Source organism: Theobroma umbraticum, unplaced genomic scaffold (genome assembly GCF_002168275.2).
Source record: "Theobroma umbraticum cultivar Fairchild unplaced genomic scaffold, ASM216827v3 scaffold_20.0, whole genome shotgun sequence".
Lineage (NCBI taxonomy): Eukaryota > Viridiplantae > Streptophyta > Magnoliopsida > Malvales > Malvaceae > Theobroma > Theobroma umbraticum.
Window position 1 is genome coordinate 2,574,504 of NW_018397266.1, and position 22,266 is coordinate 2,596,769.

At 33.3% G+C, this 22,266-nt stretch overlaps 4 protein-coding genes across 5 annotated transcripts; 2 read left to right on the forward strand and 2 right to left on the reverse strand.

Moving 5' to 3' along the window:
• The first annotated feature begins 456 nt into the window (after positions 1–456).
• On the forward strand, positions 457–1,739 carry LOC110423314 (protein PLANT CADMIUM RESISTANCE 2-like). The gene is made up of 4 exons (XM_021437502.2): positions 457–673; positions 861–932; positions 1,043–1,255; positions 1,400–1,739. The coding sequence occupies exons 1-4, from the start codon at positions 556–558 to the stop codon at positions 1,471–1,473; spliced, it is 477 nt and encodes a 158-aa protein (XP_021293177.1). The 5' UTR covers positions 457–555; the 3' UTR covers positions 1,474–1,739.
• A 2,803-nt stretch (positions 1,740–4,542) lies between these two features.
• On the forward strand, positions 4,543–8,288 carry HCF164 (Thioredoxin superfamily protein). The gene is made up of 5 exons (XM_021437302.2): positions 4,543–4,833; positions 5,880–6,098; positions 6,739–6,842; positions 7,153–7,493; positions 7,910–8,288. Exons 1-4 carry the CDS (start codon positions 4,657–4,659, stop codon positions 7,433–7,435), a joined length of 783 nt encoding a protein of 260 aa, XP_021292977.1. The 5' UTR covers positions 4,543–4,656; the 3' UTR covers positions 7,436–7,493; positions 7,910–8,288.
• Positions 8,289–9,206: 918 nt separating this feature from the next.
• On the reverse strand, positions 9,207–10,951 carry LOC110423493 (cell number regulator 2-like). 2 transcript variants are annotated; one of them, XM_021437708.1, is made up of 5 exons: positions 10,898–10,951; positions 10,152–10,306; positions 9,954–10,025; positions 9,617–9,835; positions 9,207–9,474 (listed from the first exon to the last, which is right to left on the reverse strand). In XM_021437708.1, exons 2-5 carry the CDS (start codon positions 10,246–10,248, stop codon positions 9,398–9,400), a joined length of 465 nt encoding a protein of 154 aa, XP_021293383.1. In that variant the 5' UTR covers positions 10,249–10,306; positions 10,898–10,951; the 3' UTR covers positions 9,207–9,397. The 2 variants fall into 2 exon arrangements, with proteins under 2 accessions (XP_021293383.1, XP_021293382.1); XM_021437707.1 differs by lacking the exon at positions 10,898–10,951 and adding an exon at positions 10,703–10,828.
• A 9,667-nt stretch (positions 10,952–20,618) lies between these two features.
• Positions 20,619–21,792, reverse strand: LOC110423510 (cell number regulator 2-like). Its single transcript, XM_021437728.2, has 5 exons — positions 21,727–21,792; positions 21,453–21,563; positions 21,309–21,380; positions 20,988–21,206; positions 20,619–20,863 (listed from the first exon to the last, which is right to left on the reverse strand). The coding sequence occupies exons 2-5, from the start codon at positions 21,526–21,528 to the stop codon at positions 20,796–20,798; spliced, it is 435 nt and encodes a 144-aa protein (XP_021293403.1). The 5' UTR covers positions 21,529–21,563; positions 21,727–21,792; the 3' UTR covers positions 20,619–20,795.
• Positions 21,793–22,266: the final 474 nt, after the last annotated feature.

Consider the following 22,266-nt stretch of genomic DNA (forward strand, 5'->3'; position numbering starts at 1 on the left):
TCACATATGTAAGGTTTGTAATTAATTTATCTAAATCTCACATATATGGATAGTAATGAGAAATGTATTAAAAATTAATAAAAAATTATTAGTAATAGAGGAAACGTCTGTCCTAAGTTTTAAGACTTCAAGCACCAAGGATAAGAATTATAAGACATTATGGAAGTGGTACAACTAATTTCATTGTTGCTTCTTTCTCTTGCAACGTGAAGGCATTAATTAATATAAGACAACAGACCAGTCGCAATCGATCAGCTTGACGCGGGGCGACACCCTGTGTATAGTAAACCCAATGTGCGTACTCAATTCTGGCGGCTATTGACTTGTTTTTCTATCTAATACGTGACCTTTCTTCGATCTAAAGACGGTTGTTTTTTCATTTGCTATCGACAAATTTTGTCTTGCATATCTATAAATAAGTACGTGCTCATTTGCAAATATCCAGAGAGGTAGAAGCCTTTTCTTCTTTTGATCGATATTGCTTTCTGATTTATCTTTTTCAAGACAACTTCTCCTAACATATTATTAGTCCATATAGAGCTAAGCTACTCGATCATGCACTCAGCAAACCCGAATGCTTATGTTTACTCTGAGAAGACCACATCAGGGCAGCCTCATGATGAAGTTCCATGGTCCGTTGGATTCTGTGATTGCTTGTCCGACATGAAAACCTGTAAGCCTTTTTCTTATTCTGACGATTATGTCATGTATATGTTAAAATGGCGATAAAGTTAATCTTATTTTGAATTCAATCACACTTAATTTTAGCGAAATAAATTTCTACAAACATGTTAAAACTTAGTAAAATTTATTGTAATTGTGTTCTGATCACCTAACCCATTTAAAATATTTAACTTCAGGTTGCATTGCCTGTTGGTGCCCTTGCATCACGTTTGGCCAGATAGCTGAGATTGTTGACAAAGGATCAACCTGTAAGCAACAGTGAAATTAATTTACAAGTTGATTTTGCAATGATATATCAAGTGCATATATGTCTAATTAAAGACGATTTTTTAATTCGTAATGACTATTGGTGCTGCAGCTTGTGGTGCAAGTGGGGCACTATACACATTAATACTGTTAATCATCGGTTGTCCATGCTTCTATTCTTGCTTTTACCGCACCAAAATGAGAAAGCAGTATATGTTGAAGGGAGGCGGCTGTGGGGATTGCATGCTTCATTTTTTCTGCGAGACTTGTGCCTTGACTCAAGAATATCGTGAGCTCAAGAACCGTGGATTCGACATGTCCATCGGTATGTAAACCCTCCTCACTATTTACTGCATCAAGTTGAAACTTTCTTCAACTTTAAATATTTTTGAGTAGGTTGTAAAAATTCATTGATTTCTATTCATGTTTAATTAATCTTGTGGGGATATATATATTTATATGTATGCAGGTTGGGATGCAAATGTGGAGAAGAATCAAGGACTGGCGATGGCTCCAGTGGTGGAAAAAGGGATGAGCAGATAGATAACGGATTGCTCTCTTAATATATATCAATGTGTTTACTACCTTGTTCTTTACTTTTTTTTTTCTCTTTCTATCTTCTTTTTTTTTTTTTAATTTTCCTTCCATTTGGATGATTGTATTATCTGTATATCGAAGATGTCTGATGAAGATTGTGAAAAGGGGAAAGCCATAAGTTCACAAGATGATGTTTTTTTTTTTTAATTTCAAATGTACTTTAAAATTGTTAATGTTGCAAATAAAAGTGAAATTGCAGTATCTTTATTTCATTTTGTATTTGGAATCACTTTCAAAATCATTTCGATAATCTAATCATTATGATTTTGAGATTCTCGTAATATTAGAATACTATCTTTGATGTGATATATATTATAAAGTTACCATTGTATAGAAAAAGAAAAGATCAATGAGTACAGAATATCCAAAATAATTAATTATAAAAATTTTAAAAAAAGCAACAATTTTAAGATGCAACAAGCTCAACAAGAAAATGCTAACAGCAAGGGCATCATAAACAAGATCAAAGGGAGAATAAATGCATCCCAGACCTAATATTCTAGATAGAAGACTGCGAGAAATATCTCATCCGCCTTAGCAAGGCAACCAAGGGCAACTTATTGAAGCATGCCAAGCGTAGCACTTCAAGGGACTTCAAATTTTGGACCCAACAACTGTTCCCAGAGAAGAAGATCCCCCAACCATGATCCTAATCCCAACAATTCTGGTGCAGATGGAAATGAATCATGCAGTGATTCTGAAGATGATGAAGGAAATGGATCAGAGAAAGTGTTGTCACCTCAACCTGGTAGTGCTTTAGCTGAAGAGGAGTCTGAATGTGATGCTGAAGATAGAGGTTCTGTTCCCACTGTCAAGCAGGTGAAAATTAAGGAATAGAATTGTGCATGACTCTGATGATGAAGAACAGGAATAGATGGGAGGTAGTTGGCCTGTGGTATACTGCAATGAATGGTACTTGAGAGGAGGAACGTGGTTGATGGGGGAAAAGGTCAATCAAAACCGACATCCAGATTTAGCCTAATAAGTTTGGCCTTTCCAAAAAAACAAAAAACAAATATTTTAATTTTTATTGAACAAACAGTTTATAAAATAAAAATAATTCGTCATACTCTAGAGAATTACAAGACATGAACATTTTGATGAGTGTAGTTTCCTAAAACAAGCAATCAAAGTCATTTATGTATTCTAACTAAATAAAAGGTTACACCAGAGTAACCTTCCTTCTGTAATAAATAATTCTGAATCTTTTTCATTTTTTGGATGAGATTATGTCATCTCTCAAAACAATAATCTAATGACTTTGGTTTATTTAAGATTACTAGTAACTAAAATTCTCAAATTGCTACTGAATAAATACAGTGGTGTAATCATAATGAATAAATCACCTTGAATTTTAAGAGATCATGGAAGACAAGCAAAGTGCAGCACTGAATTTTAATTTTGGGTGGGAAAAATCAAAGCTCATTCAATTGGGATTCCATAAGAGCCATTAGCTCCTGGCGTGTTGCTGGGCTTATCATCCTCCCTGAGGGCCGGCAAGCCTTATCCTGCCCACATGGGACGTAGAATTATTTGCCTATCAAATTTATTAGGTTTTTTCATACAACAAATTTGTTAGGGAGTTGCAATGACAAGCTATTCAATCCACTTTGTAGGAAGGTGTGGTTAGAAATAGCTATTCAAGCTATTCATGCATTTGTCGGACCTTGATTCACACATCAACCCAAAATCAAGTCCGTACTTCCTATCGAATGAATTTCACATGTCGAATTGCATTTAAAAATTTTAAGTTAAAAATATATGATGATGAATGAATAGTTATACAAAATTAACATTTATAACAATAATAATTTTTTTTCTACTTATGATTTTGAGGTGTAAATTACCTTTAAAGACAAAGTAAAAGCTTCACACACATTTATACTGAATATTGATGTCTAAAATTAAATAGTTCCTTCCTTTTAACTTGACACATGAATATTAAGACAAACATTTTTATTTTTAGTGTATTGTTTAAAAATATTTAATAGCATTGATAAATTATGATTTTTAATGTCAAAATTAAAAAAAATAAAAAATTAATATGAAATATTGCAAAACTAAGGGCTGTTGGTGTTAAAAAAGAAAAATGGACATAGTTCAAAATGAACTAGAAAAGAAAGGTCAATATTCGATTTGAAATGAAAAGAGTACCACTATTTTGGTGTATGAGATTATTTTTAATTTAAAAAAAATGACCTTAAAATAACCTAAAATATCTAATTTGGACAAGCCGTACCCTAATTACAAGTTTTAGGTTTACACAAACGGAATTTGCATTTGCTTACTTAGAGGTAGCGTTTAGTATAAGAGAAGTGAGAGCACATTTTTTATAATATGCTCAATTAAATTATATTATAGTGTTTGCTTTGCAACAAAATATTGTAATATAAGATTGCAATTCAATCACATTAAAACTAAGGGATGTAATGTGATTGCAGTTTAACACCAATGCAATCACATTACATTACATTTTGCAATGTTTTTAAAGATATTTTTACCCTTCAACTTTATTACCTTGTTAAAAATATTTTGTAATGTTATAATTAAAATAAAATATATAATATAAGAACCAAAAATTAAAATAAAATAAAATATAAGAAATTAAATTTATATAATATAAGTAAAAGAAATTAAAATAAAATATATAATATAAAAAATTATGTTAAAAAATAAAAATAAAATATATAAGATTATAATAAAAAATAAAAAAAAATAAAATATATGACATTAAAAATATATTTAAAAAATAATATTATATAAAAATTAATAATAAAATATACAAATATATTAAACTTACATTTTAATAAATAAAGATAATTTTAAAAATTAACATTACATTCCCAACAAAATATTTGTACAAATTAAGTTGCTCATCTTCACTTCTCAAAATCATATTTCAATTTTTGTTGAATAAAACAAAGTCACATCTTTTACTTGGAAGCAAGGAATAGCCAAGTCGGTCTTCAACTTAAGGGCCAGACACTAGTACTTGTAAATTGCATTACGTGGCTTATCCAGGAGCAAATAATGAGATTGCAGGACCGTGCTAGAGTTTCAGAACTCTTTTAACTACCAAAGCAAACCCAGAAGCAAAAAATTTGAGATTGTCAACTGGAAATATCTCCCATGGCTCGCGTGGCCTCAAACCCTCTTACTCTTCCTAGATTTCGGCCTTCCTTTCTGGTTTCAGAGTCTATTCAGCTCTACAAATCTCCATTCCTTTCTCAGAGTAGAATTCGCAAGTTTCAAACCATCGCTTGTCAAACAAATCCAACTCCCACTGAAACAGAGCCATCCAACAAGGTAAGTCTCTCTTTCTTTGTGTCTCTGCTTTTAATTTACCCTTCTTCATGCATAACTATTTGCCTGCTATCTTCATTTGTGTAAAGCGTTGCTATTAATTTTAGCAGAGGGCAAATTGTTTTTTGTCAATTACAGCAAGCAGAGACAGATATATTGTTTTACTCTGCCTTGAAGGGATATCCTAGTAGTAGAAAGAGATAGTTTCCTGATTAGCATAATTTATGGGTTAATTGCTACCTATAGCATGTGAATAGTTGTATAGGATTATGATGAGTAACTCAAGGATAAAAAGCTATAATATTGCTTCATCCAAGTTTTGGGTCGCCTTGTTTTTGGCTTGTGTGGTTAATTCTTTGAAGGTTTTGCTAACAAGCACTTGTTAAGGTACTATCTGTAGAAATATTTTCACAGTAAATGAAGCAATTAATAGTTATATGGTAATTCTCGATGCATTGAATGAAAGATGTTTCCTTTAATAGTAACTTTAACTAATGTCCTTAGGGAACTCTTAAACAAACCCATTCTTTTGAATGCAATAGAAAAATTACGTAAAAGTTACTATTCCGCAATAGTGGTCACTCCTTAGGGACTTGATGGTAGTTGAAATGGCTAATTGATTTGAATATAAACAGGGGTTAATATGAAGGTATAAAAAAAGTGATATTAATATTAAAAATTGTTGGTCGCCAAAAACTTCTCCCTCCCTCTTCTTTTGGTGGCATGTTTGGGCTATGTTCTACTTTTATGCATGATTAGACTAAGAATCTAATTAAGCGAGTTTTGCACATTAGGGATCATGTTGTGGATTCATATTATGTTGTTGGATTGATCCCTACCAATGCATACTTCTGTGTAGAGTCAACTCAGTACTAAAATGCTATGCAGCAGGTCCAACGTAGAAATGTCTTGAAGTTGCTAGTCTTCTGACTTAATACATTACATTACTTCATTAATTAATGTCAAGCTTCAACTGTTAGCAAAGGCATCATTCCATTTTTCCTCCCAGTTAAACTTTTAATATGCCTATCATCTCCTTCTTGGGGCAGGAGAAGGTACTTGTTGAGCCTGATTCAGTCAAAGATAGCACTAGCCAAGCTACAACTTCGTCTGTCGGTGGTGGATTTTCTGAATTTCCAAACAAAAATATGAATAGGAGAATAGCAGTAGGTTCTACCCTTGCAGCAGTGGGGCTTTTCTTGTCGTCACGATTAGATTTTGGTGTTTCTTTGAAGGACTTATCTGCTGCAGCAATGCCTTATGAAGAGGTTTGATTTTCTTAACTTTTCTAATCACTTGATATTGCATATTGTAAGGATCCAGGTTCAGGTGAATCCTAGGTTGACAGGCTAGGTTAAAGTGGCTATTTCCACGTCTAAAATAAGTTCAACATGCCAATGAGGCATTGTCTCAATGGCAAGGAGGAGGTCCTGGAACCTTTAGATCCCGGTTTTAAGTCCCATTTTCTGGGGATTGGTCCAACTTTATGTTGGATTTTGTCCAGCTATATGCTGATTTTGTTTGTTTGATTTTTATCATTAAATTCTATATGAGATGGAATAGTTTATTGTGATTGTAACTTGTACATACAACTTCATCAACAAAAAAACAGTCGACAATATGTCATTCTTTCTGATAGCTGTGTAGGTTCCTTCTAATCAGATGGTGGAATTTCTTCTTTGAGGACAATTTTTAGAGAGGGGAGGCTTAATTATTTAACTTTTCTTTAATTTGTTGAATTTGTATTCTAGTTAAGAATTACATCTCTTTAGGTTTTACTTTGTTTTGGTATTAGGATAAGGTTTAACCTTCATGTCTGTTAAGACACTAGTCTGATGTGATATTCATTTGCTGGAATTTAGGGTTGCAACATCTGTCTAACACTTGTCGTTTTTGGCTGGTTCATAGGCTCTTTCAAATGGAAAGCCAACTGTTATTGAGTTCTATGCAGATTGGTGTGAAGTATGCCGGGAATTAGCTCCAGATATTTATAAAGTAGAGCAGGAATACAGGTAATGACTTCACATTTTAATTGTGTTAGTAATGTCATTTATCTCTATCAATCCTTCTTCTTTCTACTTTTTCAATGGAAGAGAAATGCATTTTTAGCCCCAAGCCATTAGCCTCAATTGTAATGGATATCCATGTTCTCCTTTAAAAGATACTATTTGTTAATGTTTTCTGGTTTTGGAAACATTTTGAGGGGATTAAGCCTTTTAGCTGTTGGTTGATGAATTTAACATATTTTTAATCCTTGTGGATAGTTTCTGTGTTTCATAAATTACTTCACTTCTTAACACCCAATTACCACCCTTGGTTCAGGGATCGTGTGAATTTTGTTATGTTGAATGTTGACAACACAAAGTGGGAGCAGGAACTTGATGAGTTTGGTGTTGAGGGTATTCCACACTTTGCATTCCTGGACAAAGATGGGAATGAGGAAGGCAATGTTGTCGGCAGGCTTCCAAGAAAGTACTTCGTTGAGAATGTGGATGCTCTTGCCCGTGGTGAGGCATCAGTTCCTCATGCTCGTGTAGTGGGACAGTATTCAAGTGCTGAATCCAGGAAGGTGCACCAGGTTGTTGATCCCAGAAGTCATGTCTAGATGTTACCTTCCCATGAGAAGTGACCTGTTAATTTCTCAGTAGAAATACACATACAAGGTAATCTGTTTCAAACTTTTGATGTTAGATTTTGTGTATCCACCTGCAGATGGTTTTAATTTAAAAAAATTTTCAACCTGGTTTTTTTGGTAAGAGGAGGTCTTTTGAGAAAAATCCAAGCAACCTGAGTTACCTGCATATATGAACATGTTAAATTTAACTGTTAAGTTGGTTGCTTGCTTCTGAACCTAGGACAGCTTCCCTTAAACTGGTCTCTTTTTTTTGCTTACAGAAAGTTATCTGAATTTTGGTTGTTCTGGATCTTGAACTTGTATGTTTATATGGGCTTGTACATTAATATCTGATGTGACTCTGCGCACATGCCAATGTTTAGGCATAAAAATATTCCTCTTTCAAATGCCTTCTTCATAATGGTTTATGTTCAGGATTTAACTTTTATAATCTTTTACCTGCAGGCTCGTATTCTATTCTATTTGGATCTTTATTGCTGTGACATTTAAGGGCCAGTGGCTATGCGTTTCTTAATTATAGAATTCAGTCCAGGAAATTTATTTGTCCTGTAACTGGTTTGTTTCTGAAATCATTAAATAGTACATCATGGTATGCATTCTAAACAGGGGAGTTGTTCTTCCTACTTTTGTTCTTTTAAGTCAGAGGCTTTGGCATTCTGCAGAAGAAGTCGGTTATTGCCATGATTCTAGCTAGCAACTTCAAGTCAATGTTCAGGTTCAAAGGTGTAAAACTTTACATCAATTTGTTTTCAGTAATTTTAAGATGTTATTACATACTTTGATTTGAGGAATTCTGAACATAGTGCGAACTTGCTAAGAAAAAGCCAGGGCAAAATCTAATGCTGGAATGCAGACAAACTGAAAGGATCGATTATAGTGTGGATCTGACCATTAGCATAGTGCCCAAGTTTGGGTTTATCAGTGCATGAGTGAAGAGTAATTTACCTGGACAAAGATAGCATGTATCAGTGCATGAGTGAAGAGTAATTTACCTGGACAAAGATAGCATGTAAGTGTTTAGAGAGTTAGGAACTCAGGGGTTAGTCTCTGGTGTGTACTTGCCTGGAGAAGAGGCTTTGCAATATATCAGAAACGTAAAATGAAATTGCCTGCAATTTCTCTTTACTGTATTGAGCATGTGCATTTCCTTGTTGTTTATATACCTAACAACGAAATCCCCAAGAACAAGCCTTAAACCTGTCGCCGATGATTAATAAGTTATGGCATGTAAAGGCAAAAGAAATGAGTACGAGCTGTTTTATATGGTTGTGCTAAATGGTTCGAAACGCAAAAGACTTGAGACGAAAACAACAATGCATGTAAATTATGTAAACTTTGAGGGAAATATTTTGTGTCTTGTTTGGATTTTTCAGACTACTAATATTTCCAGATTCTTTATCATTTACTATTGGTGCAGAATCTGTCATTTCTTTGTTTGATATTAGAACAATAAGATTTCAGTATTTGTGCTGAACATGTTAGTATGAAAAGTAGATGGATACAGGGCGAGGTGTTTTTATTTATTTTTAGTATGAAAAATATAGGGTGTTTATTTGTGCATTTGTCCATCGTCCTAACATGAGAAACACAAGTCCAAAACAACACAGACGCAAGAGCAAACCAAAAAAAGCACTCATCTCCTAAGCCCCGTAATGTCCTAAAGACACTGTTGAAAATCTCAAAAGTTTTGTTTTAATTGTAAACTATAATTTGTTAAAATAATAAAAGACAAAACAGAGAATTAGAAAAAAATAAAATGAGAGAGAAAATATAATTGACTACAACACGTAAAAAAAATAACGGTACAATATCCATGTCTTACATAATCAGTTACTTCACAATAAAAACCCACTACCTAACATCGTTCTGCACGAAGTAAACCATACATAACAGCAAATACTAGAAAATGGAAATAATTTCCACTGTACATTCTCATCGTTTCATCCCTCCGTACGCCATGGGAGCCATTGTTACGCCGCGGTTCTGTCTCTCCACGTTTGCTTGCCATCCTAACAAGCAGCCCAATCATCGTTTAATTTCATGAAAAACAATACTAACAGTGATTAAGATTTGGATACATATATGAAACTTGAGATTTATAGTTCTTTTAGCTACTAATATTTCCTTTTTTTCCTTAATTTCTTCTCATACCAATTAGCATGTCGTATCCCTGGCTTCTGAGCTCGCGCTGCTCCTGACACAAGGCACAGTAGTGGCAGCAGCAGTGAACACAGATATCATGACAAGGGCTTTGTTTCAACCCGTATTGGTGCCTCAATTTTCGACGGTAGAAGTATCCGTACAAAAACGAAAGCCCACAACCAGTAAAGTGATGCATTATCACATAGAGAGAAGCATTTAGAAAACAAGCTGCAACATAACATCAAGCACCGATTTCAAAATCAAACCAGTGAAAGAAAATAAAGCAAGAAAGAAAGTTTCAAAGTGCATGATATATTCGTATGCATGCCTCTGCATATGTACTTACAGGATGAACCTTGGTCTATAATCTCTGCGTTCTGGCCAAAAGTAATACATGGGCAACAGCATGTCTTGCAGCCTGTTGAAATTAGAGAAAGAGAGGATTTAAAACTTAGTTAAATATTCCCATGATTTCTGAATATGCCTTCGAAGAAGAATATAATATTTGTTTAATTGGGAGAGGAAGAATAGAAAGGGTAGTTACAGAGGGAAGAATCAGAGAAGCAGTCGAAAAGTTCCGTGGACCAAGGGTTTACTTGGCCAAGCTTGGAGCTGACTGAGTTCACTGGAAGGCTGGCCATTGTTGATCTTTGCAGCAAGAAAATCTTCAAAGGTCGGTAATTGTCTTTGCCAGATATGCTGATATGATATTTATAGAGACAAATAGCAAAATGAATAAAGTTAACGAGGTCAAGCAATCACACGGTCTGGCTTAGGGAGGTGTCTATTTACTTGTGACTTTAACTATTTCATTATAATAAATATGATATTCTAGGTTGAATGGATGGCTCTCTTTCAGCACCTAGAGTTGGCTCATATTTTGACAATGTATACACCTTATATTTGGTCCTTAATTGCAACACACAAGAAACGTGTAAGCATAATTAAGCGCAAAAACAGAGAACACATCAACCTAAAATTGATAGCCATATATGTTTCAGCAAGAAAAATATTCCCAGAAGAGGAAGAAACAAACATGAAAACTAACAGAAAAGCAAAAGGATAAAAGCAAAAAAAAAAAAAAAGGAATCTCACGCTAACTGAGCATGAAACCGGCTGAATAAGAACCACTACCAAGCTCGAAAAATAGCAGTTTTATCGAGGCTTGTATTTTCTAAATTACCAACAAATCATTTTCTTCTGAAACTAAAGAATTTTAAGTCACCAATCTAGTTTTGTTTTGTGTTTTTTCCTTGGGTCTGTAGATATTTACTGGAAGTAGATACATACAAAGAAGGCAACTTAGATCTTTATGAACGATGTTGACTGATCTTGGACTTGTTGATGAGTCTTCAGTATGAGAACCCAAATGAATCTCAGTGAAGGATTATATTTCCTTCTAGTATGGTTGGGGTCATCTTGTGATGTGCTTGCCACTGGCGTTTTATGTCCAAGCAGCCACACGTTTTTCTAAACCCTAAACCCTATATACTACCTTTACACAAAAATGATAGAACAAGAACAAAAAGATTACCATCACCTATAAATTTTGAGCATCCGACAACTACAAGTTAGTAATATTTACTTTATTTTATATAGATTATGGAAATATTTTAGCTTAATTACATATACATTTGATACTAAAATTAAAATTAAATATTTAAATACATCTTTATATACTCGAATTGTGTTTTTGTTAATTGAATTAAACATTTCACAACTTCGGTGAGTTAAAAATTAATTATTTTTTTGGTTTTTTTATTAATTAATTAATTTTAAATAATTCATTTCACGTAACTTTAATTATTTTTAAAAATCACCATTCACCTCAATAACTTTTTCAATAGTCAACACTCGTTACCCTTTAGCAAAGGTACTTTGTGACTAGTTCATTAGCAAAATGACTGCATTTTAAGATTTAGTGAAATGTGAAGGTTGAATTGAACAAAATTATAGTGAATTTAATGAAAGTAGAGTGCCTTTGGTCTTTTGAGGTGTTGGGCATGCATTTCCGAATCTCCTTTTTTCCTCATATTCTAAGTTTCTTCTGCCACTTACTATTACTACTATTTTAACTATTAAACAAAAATATCATATGCTGTGAAGTGAATGATTTGGTTTTATTCGGTACAAAATGAGAAGCTTTTAGAGATGTTATGCATAAACACATCTATTTGTTCCTATGAAAGGCAGATATATTAGCATCAGCCTCAGTGTGCCATCCACAGTCTCAAATCTTTTGGTTTAAGACTATTGTTGGCATCTACCTAACCTGAGCTTCAGAAGAATTAGTAACGTTTATACTTGAGAAGATTTTGACAGAGGCTTATCTTATCCTGGCTTGTCCAAGAGACTCTCCAAAGAGAAAGAAACTAGCCTAACCTCATGAAGACAATCATAGTGTGAACAAGAAAACACACAAGGCAAAACGCAACTCCACAACTTAAATGCTTGTACTTCACAGATAAAGTACCCACTACCCAGGTTAAGCCAAAGACTCCTGCCATTCAGTAGACAAGAAGACAGAAAAACCAGAGATGAAAACAGCTTTTGAGGAGACCCAACCATTGACAGAATAGAAAACTTGTCCCTTTGTAGTCCACCTCCTGAAGCTTAGTTGCTTCGCATCCAAAATATGTGGCATTGGAACGAACCTACATCAACTAACATCCCTGTTTCATCCCTTCTGGTGAAGATTCTTCCACCAAGTCTTTTGGCTAGTTGGTAGAAGACTTTGTCTGGCATGGAAGGCATGGCATGGGTAGAGAGCGGTACATTGACAAAATCTCAATGCTGCTTAACAAGGAAATGGCGGCACGCAGGACTCCCTAAAAACTTAATCCTGCACCTATAAAATAAACAAAAGAAAACATTGCAAAGGTAATGTCCACCGTATCAACACAACAGGATTGTGATGCAGAACCCGAAACAGAACTTGGCCATTCAGAGCATCAGGGGTCGAGCAAAAACATGCGACAAAGCATTTCCAGAAGAAAACAAAAGTAAAGCCCACAGCCAAAGACACAACTGAACCAACGGGAAAACCCAAGAAGACATCCAAAACCTTAAAAAGTCACTGAAGCTGGAGAAAAGATGATCCCTACGAATCATTATTGCAACACAATTACGGAAACCAGAAAAAAATGGAACAATGGAGCCACACCAAGAAAAGCAGAAAAGCCACTTCACGCCAAGGGCCAAGCGATCATGGGTCAATCCTCCACGATCCACACCGTCCACACGCCACAACCAGAAATACAAAATCATACATCAGGCAACACCATCAATCAATGAGACCACCGGTGCAAAAAACCTCCAATCAATCCGCAAACAGTTGCAAACCAACCCTGAACAGCATTAGCCAAGACCACGAGACATGAGCTGAAAAAACAGCCATGTCACCTCTAGGACAATCCCTTAACGAGACATCCCGAGACCCTCCACCTGACTCCATGAAGACTCCTTGACACCTCCATCAACCAGACAACCCCTCGAAATCCAAACCAGCTGCAAAACCATGCCGACACCACCAAACAAACCCCTCGGATCTCCACTCTTCCAAACCATTCCACTCACTCCAAACCCCTTACCCCCACTTGACATCACCCATCCCCCATCAACAAACCCCTATGGTTCATTACAAAAAGACCTCCCTCCCCGATTCCCATAAACCCTACTATACAAGAAAGCCTGAATCATCAACTTTCCACTCACTCCGAACCCCTTCGCCACACTTAACATCTCCCACCCCCATCACCAAACCCCAAACGATCATCACCAAAAGAACCCTTCCCCATATCCCATAAAGTTTCCCATGCCAAAAAGCTTGAATAATCAGCCCTAACAAGAAACCTCCCCGAGCTCCCAAAGGTCATAATGGGCTTGAAAAGCCCCAAAAACCAGGTAAGTCAAACCACTACCAAATCCCCATCGCAAAGCAAACCACATCTATCGTTAATCAAAGCTCATTCATTTGTTCAAAATTTTTATTTATTTTTTGTTGTTTTGAAATGAGAAAGAATTTAAAGGGAAAGAAACTATTTAGAAGAGTAAGAAAATCTTATTCATTTGTGTATTTATAAATGAAATGAGTAGACTATTTATAGGGTAATAGTTCCTTATCTGGATAGAGTTTACAAAATGAAGATAATATTAAACCATTAAATGGATAAATTAAATCTTCATCTTAATCTAATCTATTTTATATTCAAATCTAGATATGTATAATATAAATAGATATTCTCAGAAATATTCATAATACTCCACCTTAAATATCTCATTAAAATCTTACTAGGAAAAATCCTAATGAAAAAAAAATTAGAGTGGAGGAAAAAAGTAAATAATTCTCATCAAGAATACATTTTTAAAATACTACCTCATTAAAAACCTTATCTAAAAAAATTTAGTTGGGAAAACCTTGATAAAAGAAAAGAGTACCATACGTATTTCATGATGACTGCATTATGTAAAATCTTTAAAATGATGTATTCTGATCTTTTGTACTAACTTTTCAAATGTTATAGTAGTAAGGACTTTTGTTAACAAATTTTCTAAATTACCACTTGAACAAATTTATTGAACACTAATACCATCCTTTTCTTGAAAATCATGAGTGAAGAATTTTTGCAAAATATGTTTTATTCTATTGCCTTTAATATATCATTCCTTTAATTATGCTACGCAAGCGATATTGTCTTCACATAACGTTGTTGAAATTTCTTGCTCAGTTGACAAGCTACACATTTTTCAAATATGTTGAGTTACATATATTAACTAGACACATTTATAACTTGCCTCATGAATTACTAAAATTTTTGTATGGTTAGAAGAAGTAGCAACTATAATTTGTTTTATAGAACGTCATAAAATAGCTGTATTTTCATATGTGAATAAGTAATTTGTTTAGAATCAAGTGATTTTAGCCCCTCACTTGTGAAATCATGCTCAAAAGAGTATAATTTCACTATTGGATTGTTCAAAAATTTGGACAATTCGGTACTATAAGAATCCTTAAAATTCATAAAGAAAAGAAAAATTTACAAAACCAAAAGGAAATCCTAAGAAAGAATAATTTAAATAAGAAAGAATAGGAAAATGCTTAGTTGTAGAGAAATGAGTTTAGATAGATGAAAAATATAACAAATAATGAAATATTTAGTTTCAAGAAAGGATAGGCTAAGTAGAAAAAATAGATTTAATCACAAGAAAATAGATTAAGTAAGCCAGCAAAAATAAAATTTATTTTGTTACAAAAGATAAAATATACTAAAAATATAGAAAAGGTATTTATTCACAGAAAGGTAGATTAAGTAAAATATACATGTATACAATAATAGGGTGGAATTTTTTATTATAAAAAATAGATGTAGGTAAAAAGTAGATATTTATAGCCAAGTACTAATAATAATAATAATAATAATAATAAAATTTATATTTATTATCAACATTAATAACTAGGAAAGTATATAAGTCTGGTCTAAAAATACTTCAATATTAATAATTCTAGGAATAGTATATTACTGCACCGATGATGGAATGTTAATTTGGAACGCGAGAAGTCACAATTCCAAATAAACTTTTTAAGGTTAGGGATTTCATTTAAGACCTTACCAGTACGATGGGAGAGTCTTAATTTTGAATCCCGATGTTTAAAATTCTAAGTAAATGAAAAACCTACTAACCTAATTACTAACCAAACAAAAACATAGAAACAAAAAAAGAAACAATGAAATAATGAAAATAATAAATATAATAATATAATAATGATAATAATAATAAATACAAGAGGGAATAGATGAAAATATAGTCTTAAAAATATATAGGACTATGAAAAAAATAATGATGTTCGTAATGATAAATAAGTAGTAAAAGTAAAAATTTCAAAGATAGTAAACTCATAATAATAATGGATAAAATTAAAGTATAAGGGGCAAATATTTAGTTATGGAAAATAGATTTATGAGAAAAGATAAAAAATAAACCTAATAGCTATACAAATAGAACATAGGTTAGGTAATTTAAAAGAGTAGAAAAGAAATTGAGTTATAAAAAATATATATATCATCATAATTATGAAATATAATATTTTGTTAAAAAAATAGCATTTGGGTGAAAGGAAAATATATATTGCAAAATCGATAAATACTTAAATATAAAAATATATAATAAAATAAAAGATAGTTAGATGAAAATAATAATATAAAACATTATTTCATGATACACACACACACACACATACAAAAATAAAGAATTTTCAAAGAAATAACAAAAGAGTTGTGGGAAAGTTAAGAAAAAAATATTAAAATTTATAGGCACATCACACATCATTATTACACCATTAAATGTCATCGCATGTAGACATATTATATGCACGAGTTGAAGCCCCGAAGATGGGGCTTTTCGAGGGAGCTTGCAAAAACGAGTTCTTTTGAAAAATTCTCTAGGTGAAAGATACCTTCGAGTCCCATCAATATGATGTGAAGGCTCGAAGAATATTTTTCATAAAAGACTTCAGCTCGTATTAAGATCTACATTCATGAAAATAAATTTATGAAAGTATTATCTTTACCTGTAAACGACTACCCCAATGATGAGATTTATTCGTTAAACTTATAAAAACGAGTTTCTTAGATAATTCCTTAGGTGAGAGAATATTCTCGAATCTCACTAGTATAATGGACGAATTTGAAAAATATCCTTAATAAAAGGTTTTGTTTAGCATTATCTAAATTTTATACCATACATTTCATAATTGCATCATATATATGTCACACTCGTAAAACTAAATAAAAAGTTTTAATTTGCCAATAAAATAAAGAATAAAATAAATAAATAATAATTAGAGAAACATAAGAATAAAATCAATGGTTTAGGCTATAATAGGATAACATATGATTAAATAGTATTGTTTATAGAATGGGCATCACAGGGGTGTTAATCCTTCTCCATGGGTAACCGTATTCCCAAACCCAACTTTTAAAACTTGCAAACCAATTTATTATTCTTTAGACGGATTGAAAATCAATTTAGGACTCCGTCGAATAGAACAAATTTAATAGATGGCCAATCACACCTAGATAAAAAAGATTGGTGGTGACTCTTAAGTTTTCCACTTCTAGTGGTCAGATTCCTGAACCCATACATTATGACACTATTACTAGTCAACATTTTTTTTTACTATTCTGATGATTTTACAAGATTTACTTGAAGTTTCTTGTTCAGAGCTAAGTCATATGTTATTGGCATTATACATTCTTTTTACAATCTTATATACAATCGATTTGGTTAAAGTATTAAGCAAATTAGAATAGATAATGCAGAAGAGTTTAATTTTGTTGAATTCTATTCCTCAAAAACAATTATTCATCAAAACATTTGTGTTGACACACCTCAACAGAATGGTGTAATTGAAAAGAAGTATCAACACTTATTGACAGTAGCTAGGTCTCCTATGTTTCAGTTCTTATTACCTATCAAATTTTAAGGTGAGTCCATTCTTGTGGCTACACATGTTATAAATTGGCTTTCTTCTCCAATTCTCAAGAATAAAACTTCTTATCAAATTCTTTTTAAAAAAAGTCCTACTTACACACATTTAAGGGTTTTTGGTTCTTTATGTTTTGCTTCTACATTGTCTAATCATAGAAAAAAAATTTGATTCTAGATCTAGAAGGTGTGTTTTTCTTGGTTATTCCATAGGAATTAAAAGTTATAACTATATAATCTGAATGCACACAAACTGTTTGTTTCTAGAGATGTACTATTCTTTGAACATTTGTTTCCATTTCTTATGGATTTTGAGTCCATCACATAAAATTATATTCAATTCTTTACTCCTAAAAACATTTATAATGATTCTCATTATCATTTACCACATCCTTTATTCTCTGATTCTTGTATTACTTCAAATTTTGATTTTGATAGTCCTAATCTTTCTAGTTCACATGGGAATTCTCATTCTATTCTACATTTTAATCATATTGATCATGGTTTGGCAACTACTAACACGTATCTACACTTATTTCTATTAATCAGTGTAGATAGTCGATTTTAGTTAATACTTATTTTCTAAAAAATTATTTTATCGCGTAACATTATATAAAGAATAATGAAAACAACCATTATAAGTGAAGCACTACTTCACACAGAACAACTAGAATAGGTGGAGCATTACTTCACGTAAAACAATTAATACAAGTAGAACAATTATTTTGTACAAAATAATAATTTCACAAAGATGATAGTGAAAGTAATCCGGACTAGGTGGCATGGTTCATGGGTTATTTTCATATTGGGATGTTCCGGAGTGTTTGGCTTGTTGGTTCAGATATGGAGGTAGTTAAGAGGTCTCCCTTAACCTTTTCCTGAAGTATAAATGTTTTTTACTTTTTCCTTGTTTTTTTATATTTGTTCACGTACAGCCTTTTCTCTTGTACTTGTTCATGTACAGCTTCCTCTTTTGTACCTGTTCACGTATAGTTTTTCTTTATTAACTCTTACTCGAGAACAAATTTTATTAAATATAATTATTTCAATGGTCACATAATAAGTTTTTAACCGTTACACAACATTAACTCTCAGTAACGGTTACCTAACATTAAAACTCTCCTTAATGATATTATTCATTATGCGTATTAAAACTTTTTCTTGTAACTGTTATTTTTGACACTATATATATAGAGTGTTCACAACTCAAAAGGGAGACTTTTTTAGAACGATTGGATTCTAACTCATAGCTTTTCTCCTTAGCCTATTCTCTCTTAGAACACTTATTCTTTTCTTATTCTCTTCCACCTGCCATAACATTTAGTGCTTCAGGAACTGCTCTAATCTTCCTTTTCGTCACCTTCTGTATGTCCCTTACTTGTTTGCAACGCTTCCTCCTCTCATCACAAAAACCCCGTTTACAATCAGAATGTTCATATTTCTCCACCTAATTTTTCTGACCAACATGCTCTTGACACCTATCATTGCTCTTTTGTTCCTGTAATTGATGTCTCACCCAATAAACACTAGAAAAAGTGTTCGACCTAGATAGCTTCCCAAATACCTTGACCTTTATCACCATAACTTACCTACTTATTCTAATCCAATTACAGCACAACTTATTTCTTGTTTTTTGTCAACTAATCAATTGTCTGAAACCTAAAAAGCTTATACAGCTTTTCTTGATCATATTCCCGAACTAAAATACTTTCATCAAGCTATCACATATGATAAGTTGAAAAATGCTATGAAAAATGAACTTGATGCTTTGGAGAATAACAAAACATGGACAATAGTTCCTTCTCCAAATGCTGCACATGTTATTGAATGTAAGTGGGTTTAAGGCTGATGGTAGCATTGAAAGGTACAAGGCTCGTCTTGTAACTAAAGAATATAGTTAACTAGATGATTTGACTACCATGAAACTTTTAGTTTGGTTTCAAAACACACAACCATAAGAGTGTTTTTAGCCATGGCATCTATTAAAGGGTGGCACTTGTCTCAACTAGACATAAGCAATGCATTCCTTGATTGAGACTTGGATGAGGTAGTGTACATGGATCTTCCTTAAGGATATACATTTCAAGGGGAGTGTTCTACGACTTCTCGATGGTATATAGACTTAATAAATCATTATACGGCTTGAAGGAAGCTTCTACATAATGGAACTATAAGTTTACAAACTCTTTATTAAAGTTTGGATTTCAATAGTTTAGAGTAGATTATGCTATGTTTAAAAAAGCTAAAAAGAATGGAGAATTTGTGGCACTCTTGGTTTATGTAGATGATATAATAATTGTTGGTTCTTGTATTAAGCAACTGGAAAGTGAAAACTATTTGAAGACACAGTTTAAGATTAAAGATTTGGGTGAACTTAAGTATTTTCTAGGCTTAGAGATTGCTGGGTCCAAGAAAAGAATTTTGTATGTCAAAAGAAGTATACTCTAGATCTAATTAATGAGTATGGTTTCTTGGAGCTAAACCTTTGACAACCCCCATTGAGTATAACAACAAGCTTTCTAAAGATGATGATGGCACAATCTTGACAGATTCTACTATGTATAGATAGTTAGTTGGAAAGCTGTTATATCTTACATTCACCAAACCTGATATTGCATATTCAGTACAAGTTTTGTCTCAATTCATGGACAAACCAACCGTTGGGCATTTTGAAGTTGCTTATAGGGTATTGAAATACCTAAAGAAAGCATAGAGACAAGGTATATTGTTTTCTTCTGCTTCTGACATATATCTCATAGTGTACATAGACAGTGATTGGGTAGCTTGTAGAAATACTAAAAGGCCTGTGACAGGTTTTGTAGTATTCCTTGGTCATTCTTTGATTAGTTGAAAATCAAAGAAATAGGGAGTTGTTGCAAAAAGCTCTACGGGAGTAAAATACAGAGTTATGGCTAGTGCTTGTTGTGACGTTGTCTGGTTATTGTGTTTGTTGAAAAATTTTGATTGTAATTGTTTAGCTGTTGCAACCATGTACTGTGATAATCAATCTGCCTTACACATCTCCAGAAATCCAACATTCCATGAAGGAAGCAGGCACATTGAGGTGGATTGTGACTTTATTAAATAGAAGGTGCAAGCTAGTGTTCCACAGTATGCCTCTACCAAGGATCAAATTACGGATATCTTCACTAAAGCTTTACAGCCATCATAATTTTAAGGACTCCTCAACAAGGTAGCAATATTCTCAACTTTCATACTCATCTTGAGAGGGAGTGAAGAAGATTATTATTATGCATGTGATTGTAATGCACAATTAACTTAAGGATACTTGTGTACATACTCAACAAGGTGGTTAGGCATTTGTGTAAATAACTAAGCAATAGTGAGGTTAGTTTCGTAAATAAACAAGTTTCTTTGCCCTTGTAGCAGATATATAAATCTGTGTTCTTTTGTAATATTCTTTTAACGAGAATATACAACAATTCTCTTAGTTCTTCATTTTCAGTTTATTTTTGTTCTTCCAAATCACAAAAGTTAACAAACTTCCAAAGCCGCAAACTAATGTACTTGTCCCCTTGAGCGAGGCACGAATTTATTCATCCTTCAGGGAAAAAAAAAGCCACAAACAAGAAATATATACAGGGAGATTCATGAAAATCTCTGTTATTTGCAAACCTAAACCTTCACACGCAAGAAAGCAGCACTGACAGAAGCCAAAATACAAGCTAGAAATTGTTCCTCACTAGCGTTTCATCCCTCCTTCCGCCACCGGGGCCATTGTCACGCCTCTGTCAACATTAGCATTCCATCCTAGAGACATTTTATTAAATGAATAACACACACAGACACCCAATAATTAAAGGATATTTTTGGATTAGATATATGAAGTCATCATGAAGAGAAACCAAGGGAGGTTGTTTATTCATTTTATTACCAATTTTCATGTCGAATCCCTGGTTTCGGAGCTCGCGATACTCTTGACACAGGGCACAGTAGTGGCAGAAACAGTGAACACAATAATCATGACAAGGGCTTGCTTTCAACCCGTATTGCTGCCTGAGTTTTCTACGATAGTAGCACCCATACAATATGGAGAAAAGAGATCCAGTTAAATATTGTATCGCTGCATAGAGAAGACAATTTTCACAACAAGCTGCAGAATAATAACAATAGCAATACCAAAATTAGTCATTAGATATACACAAACAAAATTAAAACCAATGAGAGTTAAATATATATATATATATATACTTACAAGATGATCCTTTCATTATAATCTCTGCGCTCCTGCCAAAAGTAATGCATGGGCAGAAGGTTGTCTGGCAGCCTGTTATAAAGGAGGGTTTAAATCCCATGAAAGAAGAATTGAGTTTGATTGGACGAGAAAAAAATTACATACAGAGTGAACAATCAGAGAAGCAGTCGAAAAGACCCGTGGACCAAGGGGCTTCTCCTCTAGATGCGGAGTCTGCCATTCTCGGACGTACCCTAGCAGCAGCAACAGCTGTTTCTGTGGTCCGGTAGCAGTCAATTTTTAATTTGATTAGATGATTTTTCTATTATTTCGCATAAAACTATGTTAATTGATCATACAATTAGATCATGAATGTGCATTTGAGTGAGTGTGTTAGTTTAAAAATAAATTAAGAAATAAAAACTAAAATGGAAATAACCTTATCCTACTATTCTGCCTGAGAGACTGCCAATATATTGTGATTAGAAACGGAAATGAGGTGGTTTTCTCGAGAGAATTAGTTGCTATTATGGTGGTATATATAGAGGCAAAAAGAAAATGCAAGTGTGAAGTGTCTCTATCTCTCTTTTTATCTTTAACACCGTGTTTGGTAAGAGGGAAAGAGAGAATTGAAAAATATGATTGAATTTGCATATTTTCTTTCAACAAATTCTATCTGATTGCGCTTTGGAGAAGTCAAAGAGGGCTGACGGCGATTGCAACTTATGACGGGGCACGAACACAGCCCCTCTATCATTTTGGTGATGTGAAGCTCACGGGAACTTTAATTCTTGTGCAGATTTTTCTTATGCTATGATAATCTCCACTAAGTTGTGTCCCTTAACTTTACTTTGGATCCTAGCTCGCTCCTCCTACCTAGGAGTGTGATTGAAAACTATGTCCTACCTAGGGGCGTGATTGAAAACTATGTCACAGCGATGCTAGGTGACATGCTTCCCAATGAAATTCAATTATTGTG

Bases quoted from the DNA above. Each gene is read 5' to 3' on its own strand.
- HCF164 (XM_021437302.2), top strand. From the start codon at position 4,657: ATGGCTCGCGTGGCCTCAAACCCTCTTACTCTTCCTAGATTTCGGCCT. The intron at 4,834-5,879 runs GTAAGTCTCTCT...TTCTTGGGGCAG, and splicing joins AAACAGAGCCATCCAACAAG to GAGAAGGTACTTGTTGAGCC. The intron at 6,843-7,152 runs GTAATGACTTCA...CCCTTGGTTCAG, and splicing joins AAAGTAGAGCAGGAATACAG to GGATCGTGTGAATTTTGTTA.
- LOC110423510 (XM_021437728.2), bottom strand. From the start codon at position 21,528: ATGGCAGACTCCGCATCTAGAGGAGAAGCCCCTTGGTCCACGGGTCTT. The intron at 21,381-21,452 runs GTATGTAATTTT...CCTTTATAACAG, and splicing joins CTTCTCTGATTGTTCACTCT to GCTGCCAGACAACCTTCTGC. The intron at 21,207-21,308 runs GTAAGTATATAT...ATTATTCTGCAG, and splicing joins TATAATGAAAGGATCATCTT to CTTGTTGTGAAAATTGTCTT.
- LOC110423314 (XM_021437502.2), top strand. From the start codon at position 556: ATGCACTCAGCAAACCCGAATGCTTATGTTTACTCTGAGAAGACCACA. The intron at 674-860 runs GTAAGCCTTTTT...ATTTAACTTCAG, and splicing joins CTTGTCCGACATGAAAACCT to GTTGCATTGCCTGTTGGTGC. The intron at 1,256-1,399 runs GTATGTAAACCC...ATATGTATGCAG, and splicing joins TGGATTCGACATGTCCATCG to GTTGGGATGCAAATGTGGAG.
- LOC110423493 (XM_021437708.1), bottom strand. From the start codon at position 10,248: ATGGCCAGCCTTCCAGTGAACTCAGTCAGCTCCAAGCTTGGCCAAGTA. The intron at 9,836-9,953 runs GTAAGTACATAT...GTTATGTTGCAG, and splicing joins TATAGACCAAGGTTCATCCT to CTTGTTTTCTAAATGCTTCT. The intron at 9,475-9,616 runs GTATGAGAAGAA...GCTGCTTGTTAG, and splicing joins GGGATACGACATGCTAATTG to GATGGCAAGCAAACGTGGAG.